At 42.0% G+C, this 20258-nt stretch overlaps 1 protein-coding gene across 1 annotated transcript; it reads left to right on the top strand.

The window, feature by feature from the left end:
- Positions 1–9948: 9948 nt before the first annotated feature.
- Positions 9949–19471, top strand: dusp27 (dual specificity phosphatase 27). Its single transcript, XM_071512860.1, has 5 exons — positions 9949–10058; positions 11195–11313; positions 13475–13706; positions 14562–14779; positions 16611–19471. The coding sequence occupies exons 1-5, from the start codon at positions 9949–9951 to the stop codon at positions 19469–19471; spliced, it is 3540 nt and encodes a 1179-aa protein (XP_071368961.1).
- Positions 19472–20258: the final 787 nt, after the last annotated feature.

The raw sequence follows: 20258 nt of genomic DNA, 5'->3' as shown, positions 1-20258 counted from the left end.
CTCTCCACCCACTGATCCCAGAACCACCTAGATGTTCTCGTTCAGACGCGAACCGACCCTGAGAGACGAGGTGTATACGGAGCGGATCTTCCCCCTCCCACACCAACAACCTGCCTACAGAAGCCCCGTGGAACTTTTAAATGTGGGAGTTGCAATCACTGTGATAATGTCAAATTGTGAAAATCAAATCATTTTCAAGATGGGAGCACATCTCGCACATATCGAATGAGACACTTTGCCAATTGCCAACACCACGCATGTTGTTTATAGACTGGAGTGCCCCGCCTGTGGTTGTTCCTATGTAGGACGAACAAAAAGAAGACTAAAAGACAGAGTTGCAGAACATAAAAATGCCATCCGCACAAAGAATGTTGATTATGCTATGGCATTACATCATGTGCAAACGGGACATGGCAACCCTAATCCACTGAAAGTCATGGTGTTCGAAGTTGTTGAAAAGGACATTAGAGCTACAACTGAAAGCAACAAAATACCCCCGGCCTCACTGAGATAGACTTTTCTCCTTTTCTGTGAAATATCACTTCAGGAATAATATAAAAATTATATTTTAATATATGGAACTATTGGCTAAGGTGATTGTGTAGTCAATATGTGTTTGTAGTTATGAACAGAAAAATGTGGACCAGGTTATAGATTGAGGAATTCATCATGTGCACATAAGGAAAGGATTAGGCCACATTATATCTATCTTCTTTTTAATGATTTAGGTTTACCCCTGCTCTCAACTCCTCTCTCTCTTCTTCACTTCCTTCCACCCCCCTTCCCTCCCCTTTTCTTTCTTCCCTCCTCCTTCTTTCTTCCTTCTTTCTCCTTTCTATTGATGATGTATCACTTCCTAGTTTTTTGACCAATAGGCTTGCACATCGATAGAGAACCATCCTCCCACTCAACTCATTAGTGTAACACAATATAGGTGTGTAAGCCACTGCTGACAATGACCCTGATGAAGACGAAGACGATGTCGGTCCCAACGCGTTGGTCATTTTAAATACATATTGCCATGTAAAATAAAGGCATTTTAATTTTGCACAAACCCTACAGTGTGCCTTGGATCGTTTTTGAAGGAGACTTGCATTTTACAATTCTTATTGAGACCATATTCCACTAATGCAATGAGACCTTCACAAGATGGAATAAGCACAGTACACCTGAAGTATCCAAAGAGCACCTGAATCAGAATCAGAATCAGAATCAGCTTTATTGGCTGAGTATGTGCACATATAAGGAATTTGACTTAGTGGTTTTTCGTTGCTCTCAATGTACTTACACAGAATAAATATACAGCTAAAAACAAGGACAGCAAGATGAACAGAGGTAAACCTAAACATTTAACTACTATGTACAAATATGCATATATATAAAAAAGTAAACAACCCTAGGACAATAGTGCAATGGTGCAAAGTGCAAAGATGCTGGAGTAAATATGGAGTTTGTGATCACCACAAAGACCCAGCAGCACTTCTACTCCATTGTCTTCACAGTAACCAGAAAGTGTTTGGTATTTTTACTTGATAAATGACTAAAATGATGAATCGACTATCAAAATTATAAGCAATTAATTTTCTGTCGATTTCTAGGTGAAGCTGCATGTGTGAAAGGGACTTCTGCGTCTCTCTCTCTCTCTCTCTCTCTCTCACTTTCTGCCTCTCTCTGTCTCACATCATCCCTCTTTCATCCTCATCCTTCAGTATTTTGGCCTGCTGTGTTCTCTCTGGGCAATATTTACACGGGGAGATTTCAAGGAGAAAGCCTTGCAATCCCACACTGTGACAATGAGTGACGTTCAACAATAACTTTAATCCAAAATGCTCTTCAGTACAACTGAGATAGTTATTTTTTTTGAAACGTTACGATAAGAGGTCAGGAATTAACCCCCTCAGGAAGACGCATGCTGTGAATTTAAGCTCCCGATCTGTTAAAACCTGTGGATCTCTATGCATCACGCACAGGAGGTTTGGTGCAACCAGAACAAACTGCCACTCTTCTAATATTCACCTGTACTACATCAGCCACTTTATTGTTTTCTCAAGTCTCTAAACTGGATGCCTTTTTTTTTTTCCAGAGAACATATGAAGACTCTCTTTCCAAAACAACAGATCCATCATTTTAAAAACACCTCACAGTTATTTAAAAGACAAATTATGTAACTTTTATGAAAAATAATGGGTAATTTTAGACAAAATGCGAACACTCTGACAGACTGTATTCTCTATATTTTAAGATATTGAATGACAAACACTCAGGTAGTTTTTTTTTTTTTTTTTTCTTAAAATGGGTATATTTTTGGCGTTTTGGAAATGAACTCTTCATATGGAATTAGACTGAGAAAAATCGGCATCCCAACGAAATCAGTTTTCAGGATTCATCTTTCGGCCGGGAAAATCAAAGATCGTAAAAGAGAGCAATATGCATTAAGTTTGCTAAATGGGACCTCCTCCTTTCAGTGGACTAGAAAGAAGTGTGTTAATGTCAAAACTTATTGATTTCATCTGTTAAATTCTCTTCAGTCATGAAGGGGAGATGGAGATGAAGAAGAGGAGACAGGATAAAAGCCTTGACAACTGAGAAATAATTGCGTAAAAGCGGTTTCAACTCAATGTCAGGAAGGTGGTCATAATATTTTGTTCCCTTAATGTACCTGTAAGTATTCTCAAGATGGCTGCCGTTCATCTGTCTGTCGTAAGTCGTACGATCTGTCCAGATTTTATCCAAATGCTCAGAGTCTTGACACCGGTGCTAATCAAGGATCAATGAAAAGCGAAAGCGACCCCAGACAGCACTTGACAAAAACGGACCACAGATTAAAAAAAGCGATGGTTTTATAATTCCCTCCCTCACTCCTGACATTAGGAACTTAGCCAGCAGCGATGTTGTGCCGTCACTTTGTTTTTCTCTCTGTGATGTTGCTCTTGCTGTCGGTTGTTGTGCTGTTATAGATTGATATTTCTGTGCCTGTACGTGCCTTTTTTACACACCAGTAATCGTTTCTTATTCCTCTGTGGTTCCTCGTCCATTTTGTTGAGTTCTCAGCGGTCTGTTTGAGTAACACGTGCCACTCCTCTGCCTGGAAATAGAGAGTAAATCAGCAGAACATTGGTAAAAACATGCTCACTATTAGTTCCTTTTCACCACTTATAAAAACTAACAGACAAGGTTTATCCACCATGGATGTTCTTCAGGTTTGTCAGGTTTATTAGATCTTTGTCTTGTTGGATAGAAACGTTTTCTGTTAAAGAAAAGTGGAAAGGCTTTGCTGCTGCTTCCTCAGTTTTTCTTAAAATGACTTGTTAGCATTGATAGCATTCCTCACTTTAACCAATGGGCGCAGCTAGCTGGATGTAGTCAGCTAGTTAGCTTGTGGCTAGCTATGTGCTCCTTGGTTAAAGTGAGGAATGCTATCAACACTAACAAGCCATTCTTTAAAAAAAACTGCAAGGAAGAATCACTAAGAATCAAAAATGATCAAAAGTATTTTACCTTTCTGATTCTTAACGATTCTTCCTCATTAGACAGTTTGGTTTGTTAGCATCAATAGCTTTCCTCACTTTAAGGAGCACAGCTAGCCGCATGTCGTTAGCTAGCTCGCTAGGTCTACCCTTCGTTTAGACTGAGAAATGCTAATAATGCTAACCAGCCATTTTAGGGTAACTAAACAAGGGTAGAAACTTTTTACCACAATGGGAGCAGGTGAGGAGAAATAACCATCTGAAAATCATAAAGTCAAGGTATTCCCTTTCCCTCTGCTATTGGCTGCTGAGAGCTCCGAGTGGAAGAAATCAGTAAAATGTTACACTGGTTGGGGAAACAAAAATACTATAATCTATAAATCTGTTCAGAAACAGGCACAGAGCCATAAGCAGTGGTTTAGTTTTTCTATATGTTGGATTCAGGGGGAGAATTGTGTCATTTGTTGAAGATTTGTTGTCCGCTTTAAGCACTTAAATGAATAAAGTCTATTCTGTTCACCTCCTCTGCATCTGTTTCTACAGTTTGGCCTAGCACACACACACACACCCACACACACACACACACACACACACACACCTGGTAGTTGTTTAGGGAAGGGACAAGCATGTTTCTCTGCTGCTGCCCTGTAGAATTAAGAGTTAGATATTTACTTGAAAAGTAGTGTAAACGTATAAAAAATAAAAGTATAAACGTTTTATGTAGCTGCTTTACTCAAGCGAAGTTGTTTTTTGGCATGGAAATGGTCAAATCTAAAGATATTGAACATCCAAAAAACTCTGCACCCTCAAACTAAATATCAGTATCTGTATCGGCCTTCACAAACTCATCGGTCAAACTCTACTCCAGTACGACATTTGAGTAAATGTTTTCAAGCCAGGAAATCACTCACATTACTAATACACGATGTACAATGACCTCAGTATGTGGGGTGTGTGTGTGTGTGTGTGTGTGACCCTGTGACTTAAATTAGTCTGCATTCTGAGCTTATAAATAGCCATGGCAATTGTCAGCTGTAGATAACAGACACACACACACACACACATGCGCTCCTCAGACTGATCACACATTCCCAAACAAACCTCCAATCATCTGATCCAAAAGCAAAGAGGAACAAGAGCCGATTAGATTATCCGTCTCTGCAGCAGTTTCAATGTGTTCAATGAATTTTTATTGATCCCTGCATGTGGGGAAACTGGGTCAGCAGGAGATAGATAGAAATAAGACACATGGAGAGTACTGAAGATAAGAAAACAAATCATTACAACAACCAAGCATGCTGAAAATAATAGTTAAATAAATAAATGAAGAGACAGCGTCTTCACTGACAGATTTAAAGGTTGAAACGGATGTAAATGTGATTTGCTAGCAGCTATTTCTATTGAACAAATGTACAGAAATGTGTCTCGATGTGCTAATATGCACTGTAAGCCTCTGATTTTGACAAAACTGCATTCCAGCTTTCAAACTGACACTGATCGGCCCAAGGGGGAACTGCAATTACAGGTCAAAACAAGGTGACACATTTGTTACTGATTGGTCCAGATGGGGGAAGACATGTTTACTATTGCCTTGTTTGTCCAAACACGACTGATGCAAAACCTTGGAGGAAATCTTGACTTCATACTGTGCGGCAAGAAGCAGCGTGAGGAAAAACAAGATCTGATGCAGCGGCTTCCTTCTGTAGCATAATACTGCAAAATACTGAGCGTCTCTGAAAAATAGATCCTCAAAAGTTTGATTTTGTTGTTAAAATCCACTTAGCACACCTCAGACCAAACTAGCCCATGTTCAAGTCCACTGTAAGCTCTGTTCTCTCTGAATTGCAGCAACATCATGAGACTACCTCAGATCCAGCTTCATTTAATGCTTCTGTGTAATGGATAGACTATGGTACTAACACTACTAGGGTTGACTGATTGATTGATTGATTTTATTTATGGATTAGCAGACAAAAACAAAACAAAAAATCCAAAGGAAATCCAAAGTGAAAACACTTATTTCCAACATGGTCCCAAGATGTTAAAAGACAAAGAAAACACAAGGAAGCACAAGACACTGAACATAAAAACTAAACAAACACAATCCTGAAAAACCAAAAACACATCACCAAAATGTAAAAGATAAAAAAATAACTCCCACATCAGAAAAACAAGGACGGCTAAAGGAACAATGTCATTGCAGATTTCATTATAAATCTGTTACCCTGTTCCATAAAAAGGTCCTAACCTGACTTCTATAAGCCCCTCTCATATTTAAAAACTTGATGTGTAATGGAAGGCTGTTCCACAACATGGCACCAGTGTAAAAAAAAAAAAGGAACTTCAACTTCTGGCTACATTATTCACTCGAGGCACTTGACATGAACACACACTGGCCCTGGTATCATAGTTATGCTGAGTATGGACCATTGGTATCTGAGAACACAAGTTAAGTTAAGGGTTCAATCCCCTCTGTAGCTCAACAGGTAGAGCAAGGCACTATACACTGTCATCAGTAGCCAACAATGACTATGTTTACATGGACTGCAATAATCCAAAAACCCAATTAAGACAATAGTCTGATTAAGAAACTGCCATGTAAACAGCATTTTCTGATTATCTTAACCTGAATAAGGTCATAGAGTAAGCAGAATCACATTAAGACATGTGGAGTATTCTGATGTTAGTCTCATTATTGAGGAGAATTTTAGACTGTAAACACCTTAATCCAATTAGTGGTTGTGAACTTGTTTCCAGAGGAAAAAGGCGACTGAAAGAAGTCCAACATTTTGCTGAAGCTGTCACCATGCTCAGGATTTTGTCTATTTGCACCTTCAATAAAGTCTTTAACTGTCTGTGTCTCCAGTGATTCTCCTTTGTCCTGTTAATGTTAAACAGGAATATGAATGGAATGGTTCTATAAGCAACACTTGGAAGCAGCTTAATTTGAATATTTTCTTATTTAGAATGAGGCCAACAGTCGGATTGTTGCTGTCCATGCATCGTTTCCCTGTGTTTCACATGTTAAGGACTTCAAGGTTTTCCAAGGCGTAGTATGGGGTCACCTGCTTAAAAGTCCTGAGAAGTGCTGACCTAGAGGTTCAGGGTCGCGGGTTTGAACCCTCCTGACTGCTGAAGTGTCTTTGAGCAAGGCACAGAATCCCTACAAGTAGAAAAACTGCTTCTGTTTGGCTTTTATTATGTGAATGTACAGTATTTTTTTTTTTTACATCTTTGCATGTGTTGTGTGTCTGTACACTCTGTGTGAGAGTTTGTGTAGTTGTGTGTACGCCTGTATGTGTGTGTATGTGTGCGTCTGTGTGTGTGTATTGGCACTGTGTGAATGTGTGTGTGCATTAATATGTCTCTTTTTTTTTGAACATTTTATTATAGTGGCTTTGCATACATAATAAGATCAGACAGACAAGACATACTGAAACCAGTTGGACAGCTACAACACCTAAAATAAAGTAATAAATAAGTAAGTAATAGTAATAACAGTGAAGCCCATCCCTACCCCCCTACCCCCTCCCATGAAAAAAGAGAAAAAAAAAAGGTTATATATTACAGTATATATTGATAATAACAATGAGACAAAAAGGAAAAACATTAGGGCAACATTCTCAATAATATTTTACCGTTTTACTGTCTTTTTCTGCCTGTGTGTCCCTGTATCTGCGGTGTTTCTAGCTTGTGCGGCGGTGGTGACATCACAGGGGTGTCAGGTGTCAGACAGGGGCGGAGGGAGGGAGGGGGGGGGTGGGGGATAAGTGGGTGGGAGGGTGGGGGGGGGTGGTAGGTGGGTGCCAGTGCAGGGGGGACTTCTCTAACTTTAGGTCCTTGTGTCAGTCCCGCCGACGGAAACGTGGAAGAAACTCCTTCAGGAAGGCGGACGAGGACGACCACAACACCGTCAGGACAGAGGTAGGAAACAAGAGAAGAAGAGTTTGGTGTGTAGTGAAGAGTGTTGTTATCAGTTTTTTTGAGTGTGTTTTCTAGGCTCTGGGTGTGTGTTTTTTTTTTTTGGTTCCCCCCCCCCCCCGCCTCAGGCTCAGGCCGTCTGTGGCCTTCAGTGAGCTGCGTTGCTCGGGCCTGACAGTCTCTGGGGCAGCTGTCGCCCCCGCGATAAAAATAGACGAGCTCACAGGCCTGATACTGCCCCCGCTGAGTCACACACACACACACACACACACACACACACACACACACATATACACACACACACACACACACACACACACACACACATACACATACACACTGCACATACATACACGTACAACAGCATCACTTTAAAACTTTGTATATAGAGATATTAGTCATGAAATTAGTATTGTTAGGACGTGATGAGAGTGACGTGTGAAGGTTTGGTCAGTTTATTTTCTTTCTTTCTTTGTTTCTGTATTAATTTCTTTCTTTCTTTCTTTCTTTCCTTCTTTCTTTCTTTCCTCCTTCCTTCCTTGTATATTGAGATATTAGTCGTCAAATTAGTATTGTTGTTATTACAAACGAATGTGAAGTGTGTGAAGGTTTGGCCAGGTTGTTCTCTGGCTGACTGTGGCTGTTGTTCTTTCTTTCTTTCTTTCTTTCTTTCTTTCTTGCCCTCACCTCCTTTCTTTCTTTCTGTTTTGTTTTTTTCTGGGCACTTTTTCTTGGTAATTTCTGTTTTCTGAAAATCACAGCTTGTCACCCATCCAATAGATCCTTCAATATTGAGATATTGGTTGTGAAATTAGTATTATTGGTATATTACATGTGATGAATGTGATGTACAGTATGTGAAGGTTTGGTCAGTTTATCTCTTCTCTTCTCTTCTCTTCTCTTCTCTTCTCTCTTTCTTTCTTTCCCTCACCTTCCTTCTCTCTCTGTCTCAGTTCAAGCTTAGTAATTTTCTGTTCTGAAAATGATGACAGACTGTTGCCCAGTCATTACTAGCAATCACTGGTCAGTCAGTCAATAGTCACTCAAACTTCAACAGACTGTAACTGGACGAGTCTTCCCTTTATTACAGCATTTTTTTGTTGTTGTTTGCTGCACTTTGTAACGTTGCTAAGAATAGTGCCATGCAGATAGATTAGTTATCATTCCTATTGGTGACATGATATCCAATCTCTGTGGCGTGTTTACATGCAGCCTCAATAATCCATTTATAGGACCGCTGTGATTTGTCTTTAATTCCAGTTGATCTGATCTCATAGAAACAGATTAGAGGCAGAATATGAGCTGGCAGGACTGGAAGTTCAAAGTGAAGTTCAGTCCGAGTCGAGAGAAACTCAAAACACAAGAAGACAAACTTCTCTTTTCAGTAAAAATGCCTGTGTTAAACTGACATTGTCAAACATAAAAAAACAAACATGACATTTTTAAAAAGTATTTAGTCTGACCTGTTTCCTATGCCGTCTTCAGGGAGTGAGCCAAGACACATGAGAAATTGTTTCTAACATTTTAAAATGATAAAGACTAAAAAGACCTTTACTTTGAAATGCAAACAGGATCCTCTCATGCCCTCCTCTGATTGGACACACATTCCCAAACAAACATCCTATCATCTGATCCAAAAGCAAAGCCTAAAACACACAGGACACTGAATGAAAACAATAATTTAAAAAACCCCTTTATTGTTTTTAGGTGAGATGAGGATCAGTTACCTTTTTTTTTTTTTTAACATGCGTTCACATCAACTGTCTACCAACTAGTGACTCCACTCATATCAGAAAATCCCTACAAATACAGCTTGCAATACAATGACCTTAAAAAGCAGGTCAGGTTTATAAGAAGCTCATATTATTGTGATCTGAAAATCCTTTTAGTCCTTATCCTAACATTTGTTTTTTTCAGTTATTAGAGGCAAAAGATATTCGCATTTGCTTGCTATGCTAGTGCAAGAATATTCAGGTCAAACACCAATAGACTTTTCTTGTAATATCCCTTACTGTTCAGTTTAGTTTGACTTTATTTTATTTGCACGTACAAATATTCCTATTCCTTGTTTTGCAGTTGTTCTATTATTTACTTCATTGTTCTTGTTTTTGTTGTTTTATTCTTATCGATACTACTTTCTTTATATTAAGAAATAAATCCAAGCTGTGCAGGTGAGACTAAGAAACCCCATGAGACTTATAAAACCATCTGACTCCCTGCAGAGAAAAACATCAGATGACACAACATGCTATGGGTTTCACTGAAAAAAAAGAATCCCTTCTATCTCTCTGTTATTGCTTTTTCTATCCCCTCCGCCTCACATAAACCCACTCAGGTCACAGGAATATTGTCAGGATGCTTTCAACAAGATGCTGTTTGAGGAATTCAAGCTTATTTCCCGTTGCACTCACTGTAAACCTTTCAGAATAAATTGTAAATGTAAATTAAAGGGCCGCTGTAGCTGTAGCTGTAGCTTTGTGTTTTCATCTCTGTTTCTCTCCGTTTGCTGAACAGAGGGATCTGGTCTCGACACGAGCAGGAAGGACGGGTCCCGGTTGCCATGGCGTCAGCCGACGAGAGCGGGGATCAGAAGGTGCCCGATGGGGGCGAAGAGGAGAGCAGCGTCAAAGACGTCCAGTCTCATTACCTCCGCTGTCCGTCCCCCAGCAAGTAGGGGCCCAAAAAGCTTCATGAGCACAAGACTGTCGTGTTTCAGTTCGTTTACCAGCTTGTGGAACCAAGAGTTTCATTGCAACATGAGATAAGCTACCAGATATTTGGAAAAACTGACACCTGCTTTCGCAAAATGACAGTAAAGCACATATGAGTTGCTATTAAAGCTGCACTAAGCAAGATTTTTGTGTTAAAATCCACCTGGTTTATTAGCTGAAATCACAAAGTGGGGCTGCAGTAGAGAAGAGCGTCCCATCCTCTCTCATTGAGACGCTGTGGATTTGTCTTGTTCGCCCAAATAAAATTCTGGTGTCAGTGGAAGTTTACTGTCGAGGGCGGAGCCAAAGGAGTGGCCAGGGAGGCACTGGCTACCCTTGAAATCTGATTGGCCACCCTTGGGTATACTCTGCACTGAAATTGCCTGAATTGTAACATTGTTTTAAGTGACCAAGGTGCCTTTTTTGACAGAAAGAAGTGCTGAACAGTGTGACAGGTGTCGATATTATGATATGATGATATTATGATATTATGATATTATGTTTCTGTGAAATTAATCATTTCACAGTCCAGACCATAGTCTGTTTTTCACCCTAAATAATCATTGGACAATACAAGTCAAATGAGTCGTTGCAGTGATAGAAACTTTGTCCTGAAGATAATAATTTCTTTCTGAGCATTTTCAAACTTCACACAATTGATTAAGAAAAAAAAAATATATTAAAAAAAAGCACTTTAAAAAGTCCTAGAAGTGTTTCACGATTTCTGGATATTGGTACCTCTTGCTGCCATTTGGGGCCACCAGTGTGCATCTTTAATGTTAGGGGCCACTTTAAAACCTTTCTTTGCAAAATAATTATGTTTTTGCAGATGGAATTAAATGTGCTTTTCAAAAAAAAAAAAAAAAAAAAAAAAAAGATGGAAATGGATATAGAATCATTTTGGAATGAAACCCTTAAAATATGATTGTTATTACGTGCGGTATTAGATTTGTCTGAGTATTGAGAATATTTTTTGGAATTTGTGGTTTCATTTACCAAAACTGTACTAGTCACGAAGGTGGTCTCTTATTGTTTCTCTCTCTCTCTCTCTTTCTCTCTCTCTCTCTCCCTCTCTCTCTCTCTCTCTCTCTCCAGTTTCTCCATGCTGTCAGAGTCCAGGTTCTCCATGATCTCCGGCTCTGATGCAGACAGCATCTTCATGGAGCCCATCCACCTGTCGTCAGCCATCGCCGCAAAGCAGATCATCAACGAGGGTGAGACATGATGAGGAAATGCAAAGACAGAAAAGTCTACTATTGTTTTGTTTGAGTTTTATTTTTCCTTGCTCACAGAGAGCAAGAGAGCTTTTAGATAGAGTTCACTTCACTTTATCTGCTGATTGTGAAGGAGAAGCTGTTCTCAATTCACTTATCTGCTTAAGTACAGGTTAAAGTGTGCATAGTGCCGCTAAACTGACAGTACAGACTCTGTCACCTGGTCCACAGATTTAGCCTCCTATTCACTGTAAAAGGAAAAGGTACAGAAAGGTTTGCTTTACAGACTTTTTTTTAGAGACTTCCCATAAGCAACAAGGCTTAGAAGAAATGTGGTCTTACTGTAATGTGGAGAAACACTAGAACAATACAGCTGGTGTGAGATAGAGTACAGTAGGCCAATTGTCTCCACCATGGACTCATTTGTTTACGATGATTATACCAAGGTATCACAATTCATTTTATATGTTGATGTTTAAAAATGCTACATGTAGCGCCTAAAAGAAGAAAAACAAAACAAATGCGCTAATATTTCACCCTGAAAAACATGCTGAGCGATGTCAAAGTGTCCACAAATCTGGCCTCCTATTTGTTGTCAGTGGAAAAGATGCAGAGAGGGTCGCTTGACAGACTTGAACCCCGTTTGGACAGACTTGCTCATCTACATAAACTAAGACTCATCACTGGAATAACATATAAGTCTGTTCTGTTTTATATTGGTTTAAAGACTAAAAATACTGAAGACTTCCTAAAGAAAAGGTGTCAGTGTCATCATTCTCCCAAACATCACTGTGCCCATTCCCTATTTTCACGAGAACTGGGCTCATCCTCAGCACTCTATGCCACTCATCCAACTGCAGCATTTGGAATACTAATGACTTATAACTCCATATTCAACAAATCGAATCTGGTCAAACACTCTGCAATTACTGTGGAGCCATGTTGCCTTCCTGCGGCTCGTTATCGGACGGTGAGATTGAGACGTTTTCATGCGAGATGAGGAGCCACTCTGATTGAGAAAATTAGTTCCGCCTCATATGACAGGCGACCTTCTGCACCAGCGAGGAAGTGTTTTTCATCCGGCGTTACATTAGAGGTTGCTTAATGTATAACGCATGCTTGATATAGGGGGGAGAATTGGCATCCAGCTTTGCATTAATGAGTTTTTTTGATGTTGTGTAGCGTCACGGCGCTGTGATCAAAGAAATTAGGTGTGTGTGTGTGTGTGTGTGTGTATTCATGCCTGTGTGCATGCATATCTGAACTCTCCATATTTAGCTCAGGTGGCTCAGGAGGCAGCTTTTACCCTTTAGAACTGAGCAAAGCATGACACTAAAACTGCCACATTGAGGGGTTTTGATTCTCATTGGGTTAAAACTGTATGCACTTATGCAAATGTCAGGCACTCTGCATGAAAGTGTTCGTCAAGCACCATATATTACAGCAATTACGCCCAGGAAGTCGTCCTTTACTGTGATTATGGGTGCTTTGGCAGCACCGGAGTCCCCGTAATCACAGTAATCAACGTATGCATACTATCTGAAATGTGTCCTCCAACGTAGTCTACATTCATAAACATAAAAAAAATAGGTGAAAGCAAAAGAAAAAAAACACTAACTACCTCTCTGGTTACCACAAGAGTTGGCATAGCAACCATTAAATCATTGTTAGACATGGAGGAGCTTTTAGGGGAATGAGCAGAAGGATTGGAGCGTGTCTCACCAATCGTTTTACTCGTGTCAATCTTGGAACCCATCGTCTATCTGTCTGACGACAATTAGACTCTGGGGGCGATGGCCAATATTTCGGGGTTTCCGGTGTAGCCAGCGGACATCCGGGCCAAGACTTCCTCTTCTGTGCGGCAGTCATTGTTTACAGTCCGAAACATCGTTACTTTTTGTAGGTGTTTTAGGTCCGGACAACATTTCGGCTAATCTCTATAAACAGATATCTGCATATGAGATGTCGTCTCTCAACTCCAACTCCATTCTCGTGTCTCAAGTTGCTAATTGGACTGGAGAGGAAGTCTTGGCCCGGATGTCCGCTGGCTACACCGGAAACCCTGAAATATTGGCGGTCGCCCCCAGAGTCTAATCGTCGTCAGACCGATAGACGATGGGTTCCGAGATCGCACTCGTGTTAAATGGTTTTTCCTCCTCAGAGCTGCCGTCTCGAGGCGTGCGGGCCGAGTCCATACCGGAGTCCATGCTGGAAAGCGCCGAGCAGCTGATGGTGGAGGACCTGTACAACCGGGTCAAGGACATGATCGACGACCGCAGCCCCTACAACACGCCCTGTGTGCTGGACATCCAGAGGGCCATGGTGCAGGACCGCCTGGAGGCGCCCATCAACCCCGTGGACGAGGTGTGGCCCAACATCTTCATCGGCGAGAAGTGAGTCCACATGAGGCAGGGTGAGCAGGGTGTCACAGTTTAGACTGAGTGAAGAGGAATCTGATTGGCCAACCCCAACATTTTTTGGTAACACTTTAGACTAAGGAACACATATTAACTATCAACTATGGGTTAAGGAGGCTATTGAAGGAAAACCCATAGTTAATGGGGTTTACTTGTAGAATACAATAGTGCAGAATAAGGTACTAATTTACTTGTACATCATTGGCTGTTTAGTTCTGATTGACACTCTGAAATTGCCTGAAATGTTTCTGTCGATATTATGTTTTTCTATTATGTTTTTACCACTTTGTTGGCTTTGTTGCGCTCTACTGTAATTCTGATATTTCCAACATGACTTGAAGTAGGGCTGAACGATATTGACACTGAGATATTGATTTCTTGTCATACATTTTTTAGGACTTTAAAATTGTCTAAACAAGGGTGATAAAAAAAAATAAATAGATGTCAGTGTGCTGGATTTACTGAGTTTGAGTATGATTCACCAACATTGTACTTGATTCATGGACCAAAGATTACCTGCGGCTCTAAAACACCAGCCTCTGTGAATTTGGAAATTGCAGAAGTTCATATTGCGATTTCAATTTATTTTTCAATTAATTTTTCAGCTCTAACTTGAAGGCAGGAGAGTACGAGGGGAATCGTTCATAGATATTACACCAATAAAGAGGTTAAAGAGGCTAAAGAATGTAATGCAAGTAACGACCGATCTGTTCGATCAGTAACTGTAATGTGATTACTGACATTGGAACAGTAATGCCTTACTTTACTCCGTTGCAGGAAAAAGTAATGTGATTACAGTAACGCATGACTTTACGCGTTTGTCTCTTTCAGATCCGTTGCGGTCAACAAGGCTCGTCTGAAGCGGATGGGCATCACCCACATCCTGAACGCCGCGCATGGCACAGGCGTTTACACGGGCGAGGCCTTCTACGCCAGCATGAACATCCGGTACATGGGCATCGAGGTGGACGACTTCCCCGACGCCGACATCTCCCCGCACTTCCGGACGACCGCGGAATTCCTGGACGAGGCCCTGCTAACGCACAAAGGTGAGGGATCAGGATGGGGATTTTCCTTCTTTCTCTTTCGTTTTTCTATGCCTCTTGAGTGTCTTTGTCTCACTTGCATAGTTTCTTTCTTTCTCTCTTCTTTTTTTGGTGAAATCATTTGTGCAACTACACTGAACTGCCCATTTGCCTTCCTGCTTTCCTGTATGTCTTTCTTTCTTTCTTTTTTTTTTTTGCCTGTTTATGATATATTTTCCATCTTTTCTGAAAGAATGATACTTGAATGAAAAGAGGAATTCAGGCAAATCCAGAAATACCCATGCAAGAATTACAATTTTCTGCTTACTTTCTGTTTGAAGTTTACTGGAGAACATGAGCAATCGTAAAATCAATAATCATAAGAGCCAAGACTCTCTGACAACAAGAGACACTTTGATGGAAGCCAGTGACCAGAAACCACAGTTTTTTTGTTGTTGTTTTTTTTTTGCTTTGACAGTTTTAGTCATTAGCCGGCACCAAGGTGACAGCTGCTCTCCCTGGTGTCCACATAAAGATAGAGTACACTGACAAATCACCCCCCCTCCCCACCCCCCCGCCCCCAATGAGACCCTTCAAAAACAGGACCATCACACTGAACAGCAAAACAATGTTAAGATACAATGACACAAAATGTTTCAGCTTACACAACCTAATGGTCTTTGTTTCTTAGAAAAGTTAAAAGTTATGAAACAGAAGATGTACCCATGGATTCCTGGAAAAGGATAATGGTTCCTGTCACAGTGTTGTCATAAAGCCTCTTATTCATTATAACTGGAGCTGCTTCAGAAAGAGCTGCCTGATGACATCACCAACAAAACCCTTGACTCTCACTGTCTTGTGTAATAATCATACTAAAGCTTTAAAATAATACTAACAATAATAACACTAGTACTGCTAGAATTAGCTACTACTCCTACTACTATTACCGCTACTACTACTACTACTACTACTACTACTACTGCTACTACTTTTACTACTACTACTACTACTGCTACTACCACTGCTACTACTTTTACTACTGCTACTACTACTACTACTACTGTTACTACTTTTACTACTGCTACTACTACTACTGTTACTACTACTACAGTAGTAGCAGACTACTGCTACTACTACTACTGTTACTACTACTACAGTAGTAGCAGTACTATTGCTGCTACTGATGCTGCTGCAGCTGCCAGTACTACCATTACTCTACTGCTACTGCTAGCCTACTACTGCTACTACTACTACTACTACTACAAATATAGAGTATCACTAAACAATTGGCTATTTTAAACAGAAGCCTTTCACTAGACTAGATTTACAAGGCCAAATAGGTTGTTAAGAAATGTTCCTAGTCAAGTTTCATGGTTTAAAACCGGGGGTTAACAAATACTGTTGGGGGGGGGGGTAAACAGCCCATGCTTAAAAGGGTGGAGGCTGCCCCCAGCAGGTGAGAAAGTTTACAAGAATATTAGAATATTGACACAAGCTGCATGGTATACTGTAGTTATCAAGCTGATTGACTCAACCTGTCAGCTTAACAGAGAATATCAGTTTCCATGCATTCCTACATTTATACAGCAATGAAAAGGTCAAATCTGCATCAGATATTTAAAAAAAAAAGTTTTGGTATTGTAAATCCAGCCATACACATTACATTTAAGCAGTAAATCTAATACTAATTGCATGGGCAAAAATGTTGAAATGGTATAAAATATATAATCAGCATACTTGATATTATAGCCATTTTTCTTACCTATTTAATTTTCATACACATGCAATTACAGTACATACTTTCTTTGACATCAAGAATCATGTAACAGTTTTGTCTAATTTGGTTTGCTTGCAGGCAAGGTGCTTGTGGATTCCATGATGGGTGTGAGTCGCTCTGCCATCCTGGTGGCGTGCTACCTCATGATCTTCCAGCACATGACCATCATGGAGGCCCTGACTGCCATGAGGAAAAAACGCGCCATCAACCCCAACGAAGGCTTCCTGAAGCAGCTGCGAGAGCTCAACGAGACTCTGATGGAAGAGCGCGACGATGACGACGACACGCTCAGCCAGTGCTCCGTTATCGACGCACGTGCTCGCGCCCGCATCTTTGGTGAGGGCGGCGATGATGATGATGATGATGATGATACTGATGAAGAGGAAGAACAGAGCATGATAGGGGTGAAAGCGCAGTCCATCATGATGGAGGAGGAGGAGGATGGAGCTAGTGTGATGAGCAGCGTGGCCTCCTCTGCAGCTGCTGCAGCACTCAGAAGTGGATTGATTGGAGCGCAGAATGGACTGGACAAGCGAGGACCAACTGACCCCCAGGAAGAGCTCGTTCTGCCCAAGAGAGACGACGGGGAAGAGGGGGAAGATGACGACGGTGTAGACAGCATGATCCGTGATTGGCAGAGGAGGAATGAGAAATACCAGAGCGATGAATGGTGGGAGGCGCAGCTGAACAGCGACGGGGAGGACGGGGAATCGCTCCTTGGGGGCCAGCCAAGGAAGCGGGGAGAAGACGGAGACGCCGACCTGGAGAGCGTCACCAGCGAGGACGTACGAGCTGTGAAGGAGCGGGTGAAGCGTCGGAACAGACGGCCGCCCTCAGACGCAATGTCCACCTCCAGCTGCACAAGTTACTCTGATCTTTGGAAACAGCGCCTGAGGGAGATCGAGGAACAGGCCGCTGCTCGCTACCGCAAGAAAGACGACGATGAAACAAGCGAGAGCACCGCTACAGAAGGAGGAGGGGGAGGAGCAAAGAAGGTTGATGACGATGTGGAGAGCATTCTCTCTGACACTAGCTCCATGTACAACTTCTGCCAGAGGAACAAGGAGAAGCTGACGCCTTTGGAGCGCTGGCGCATCAAGAGGATCCAGTTTGGCTGGAACAAGAAAGAAGGGGAGGATGGAGACAAAAGCTCTGTAGGAGGAAGTGATGGAGACAAAGCTGACGGCGAGGGAGTAGCTCGGACACCGTCCTTGCAAGATGTCAACCTGACAGCCTACCAGACCTGGAAGCTGAAGCAGCAGAAACGTCTAGGGGAAGAGAACAAGGATGAGATTGTGGAGCTGAGCCGGGGCGAGGACTCCGCCACGGCCAAGAGGAGGCAGAGGCGTGAGGAGCTTCTGGAACGCTCAAGGAAAACCTTAGAGGAGAGTCAGTCGATGTGCGGCTGGGAGACGGAGAGCTGCGTCAGCGGAGGCACCATCCCACTCTCTGCCTTCTGGGCTGGAGCTGGGGTCACGGGCCCGCCGAGCGTGGTCAACGATGACAACATGTCCATGCTCAGCGGCAGATCATCCGTCATATCTTCTGTATCACAGCCTCGCAGTACCAGATCAGGGCAATCTATGGTCCCGCCTCATCCTATGATGCCTGTTCCTCCCATTGTCCCAGTGCCTACTGTTCAGGGCCCCGGAGGTGAACCCATGGTCAACTTGGCCAGCATCCAGAACTGGATCGCTAATGTCGTCTCAGAAACGATCATGCAGAAGCAGAGTGAAATGAGCCTGCCTCCTCCTTCACGCGCTGGATCAGTGCTTAGCTTTGGAGGTGCCTCGAGCGTGGTTTCAGGGCGGGGCGTGGACGATGACAAAGCGTCCATGTTGAGTGGAGCTTCGTACTCCACTGCACTGTCCCGCGGTCGTGGCAGGACTGAGTCAGTTCTCTCAGGCGGCGGGTCGTCCAGTGTCTCAGGCCTCACTGGAAGAGGCTCTGCACTCGGCTCCAGCCTGGCCTCCAAGAAAAACAAGATCACGACCACCAGCGTTCCCCTCTACAGCCTCTTCCGGGACCAGGTCAACCTGAGTAAACTGGACTCGATGGACAAAGAGATCAAGTCTGAGATGAGGGACAAGATGGCTACCTACGAAAAGAAGAAGATCCTGGAGGACAACAAGCGCAGCACTCTCTACAAGAAGAAGAAACCAAAGGAGGACGAAGACGAGGAGGAGGAGGAGAAAAAGAAGAGAGAGGAGGATTTTCTCGAAGAAAAGAAGAAAAAAGCAGAGAAACCGACAAGGACCTATGGCCAGTCTGGGTGCCTGAATCTCAACACAGCGCTGGAGAAAGACAAGAACACCAGCATTGACGACTGGCTGACGAGTGTCAGACCTCCACCAAGGAAACCGGCCTCCTCTTTGAACACAGACGGACCAGAAGCCGGCCCGTCAGAGGATCCCTACGATGATCTTGACGCCTCCGCCTCCGAATTTGACTTCTCAAGCCGGAGGGCCTCCTGTGCTGTCGGTGAAGAAGACGAAGAGGGGTACGGCTCTACATCCAGATACAGGTCAAGGTTTCATGCAGATTCAGATCCATATAGTCGAGACACCAGTCCAGAGCATATTTACCGGGGCACAAGATCACCTTTAGATAACGGATTCACGCAATCCCACAGCTACAGCCGGGCGGGGAGGTCGTACGGAGCTTACGAAGAGAGCGACGAGGGGGCGGAGAGCTACCACGACTTCTCTGCTAAGAGAAAGTTCGTTCATCAGTCGCGGTATGAAAGCAGCGAGACGGAGGGGAGGAGGAGTAGGAGAGAGGAGGCCCAGGAGGAGGACGAGGACGACATTTCTACCTTCATTGCCCAAACCAGGCAGAGGATCCGAGCTCGGGCCGCTGCAGAGGCCGAAGACGACGAGGTGCTCGCCGCTTGGAGGGCGCAGCAGGAATCAAAGTCACACAGTAGGAATGAATCTTAATAAAAAAAAACAATGGAATCTCACATAGTAATGATACAGGAAAATGAGAGCTAACTGCGAATTCCCTTTAATTTTGAGAGAATAAAATGAGAGGGAATCACTAATCATGCTGCTGCTAGTTCACAGACATCTGCACAGAGAATTTCTTCTTCTTCTTCTTCTTCTTCTTCTTCTTCATCTTCTTCTTCTGCTTCGTCTTCTTTCTTCTTCTTCTTCTTTTTTTTTTTCTTTTTAACTTTAAAGAGTGGACATTAATTTGAAGAGTTTGTTTCCAAAAAGTTATTTACCCATTTTCAAAAAATAATTACTTGAAGTCCATCATTCAAAATATCTAAAATACAAAGGAAACACTCTGTAAAAGTGTTACTTTGTAGATTAAGGACTTGTTTTATGTCCTTTAAGAAATACTGTAATGTGTTTAAATTTGTGCTATCAATAATTATGTAAAAGTAGGTGTCAATTTTGTCAAATGGTGGATAACTGAATTTGGAACAAAACTCTTCATTTGTAATTCAATATAGTGTAAAGCAGGTTGGCACAACACACAGTATTATATCTGTTTACAGTAATCTAAATTATTTATCCATATCAAAGATGTATGTATATCAGTGAAAAAGGTACAGGACAGAAATACTCAGCATAGTCTAACATTGTATAATGATGAATGTGATATTATTGTTCATAGCCTACATTAATATATGACTATACAGAAATGGTTTATCCCTAAACTAAAGATTTGATTGTACCATCACTGAATGTGAAATTCACGATGATGATAAAACACATT

This window comes from Centroberyx affinis, unplaced genomic scaffold (genome assembly GCF_046629955.1).
Source record: "Centroberyx affinis isolate AG114_WGS23_722 - 3 ecotype Tasmania unplaced genomic scaffold, CSIRO-AGI_Caff_v1 ptg006586l_1, whole genome shotgun sequence".
Lineage (NCBI taxonomy): Eukaryota > Metazoa > Chordata > Actinopteri > Beryciformes > Berycidae > Centroberyx > Centroberyx affinis.
The sequence above is the reverse complement of the archived record's forward strand: the minus strand, read 5'-3'. Positions and strand labels throughout refer to the sequence as shown.

What these genes read in the sequence shown, in the direction of transcription:
- dusp27 (XM_071512860.1), top strand. Translation starts at nt 9,949, where the DNA reads ATGGCGTCAGCCGACGAGAGCGGGGATCAGAAGGTGCCCGATGGGGGC. An exon ending in AACATCTTCATCGGCGAGAA is followed by an intron (nt 13,707 to 14,561) that starts GTGAGTCCACAT and finishes TGTCTCTTTCAG; the next exon opens with ATCCGTTGCGGTCAACAAGG. An exon ending in GGCCCTGCTAACGCACAAAG is followed by an intron (nt 14,780 to 16,610) that starts GTGAGGGATCAG and finishes GTTTGCTTGCAG; the next exon opens with GCAAGGTGCTTGTGGATTCC.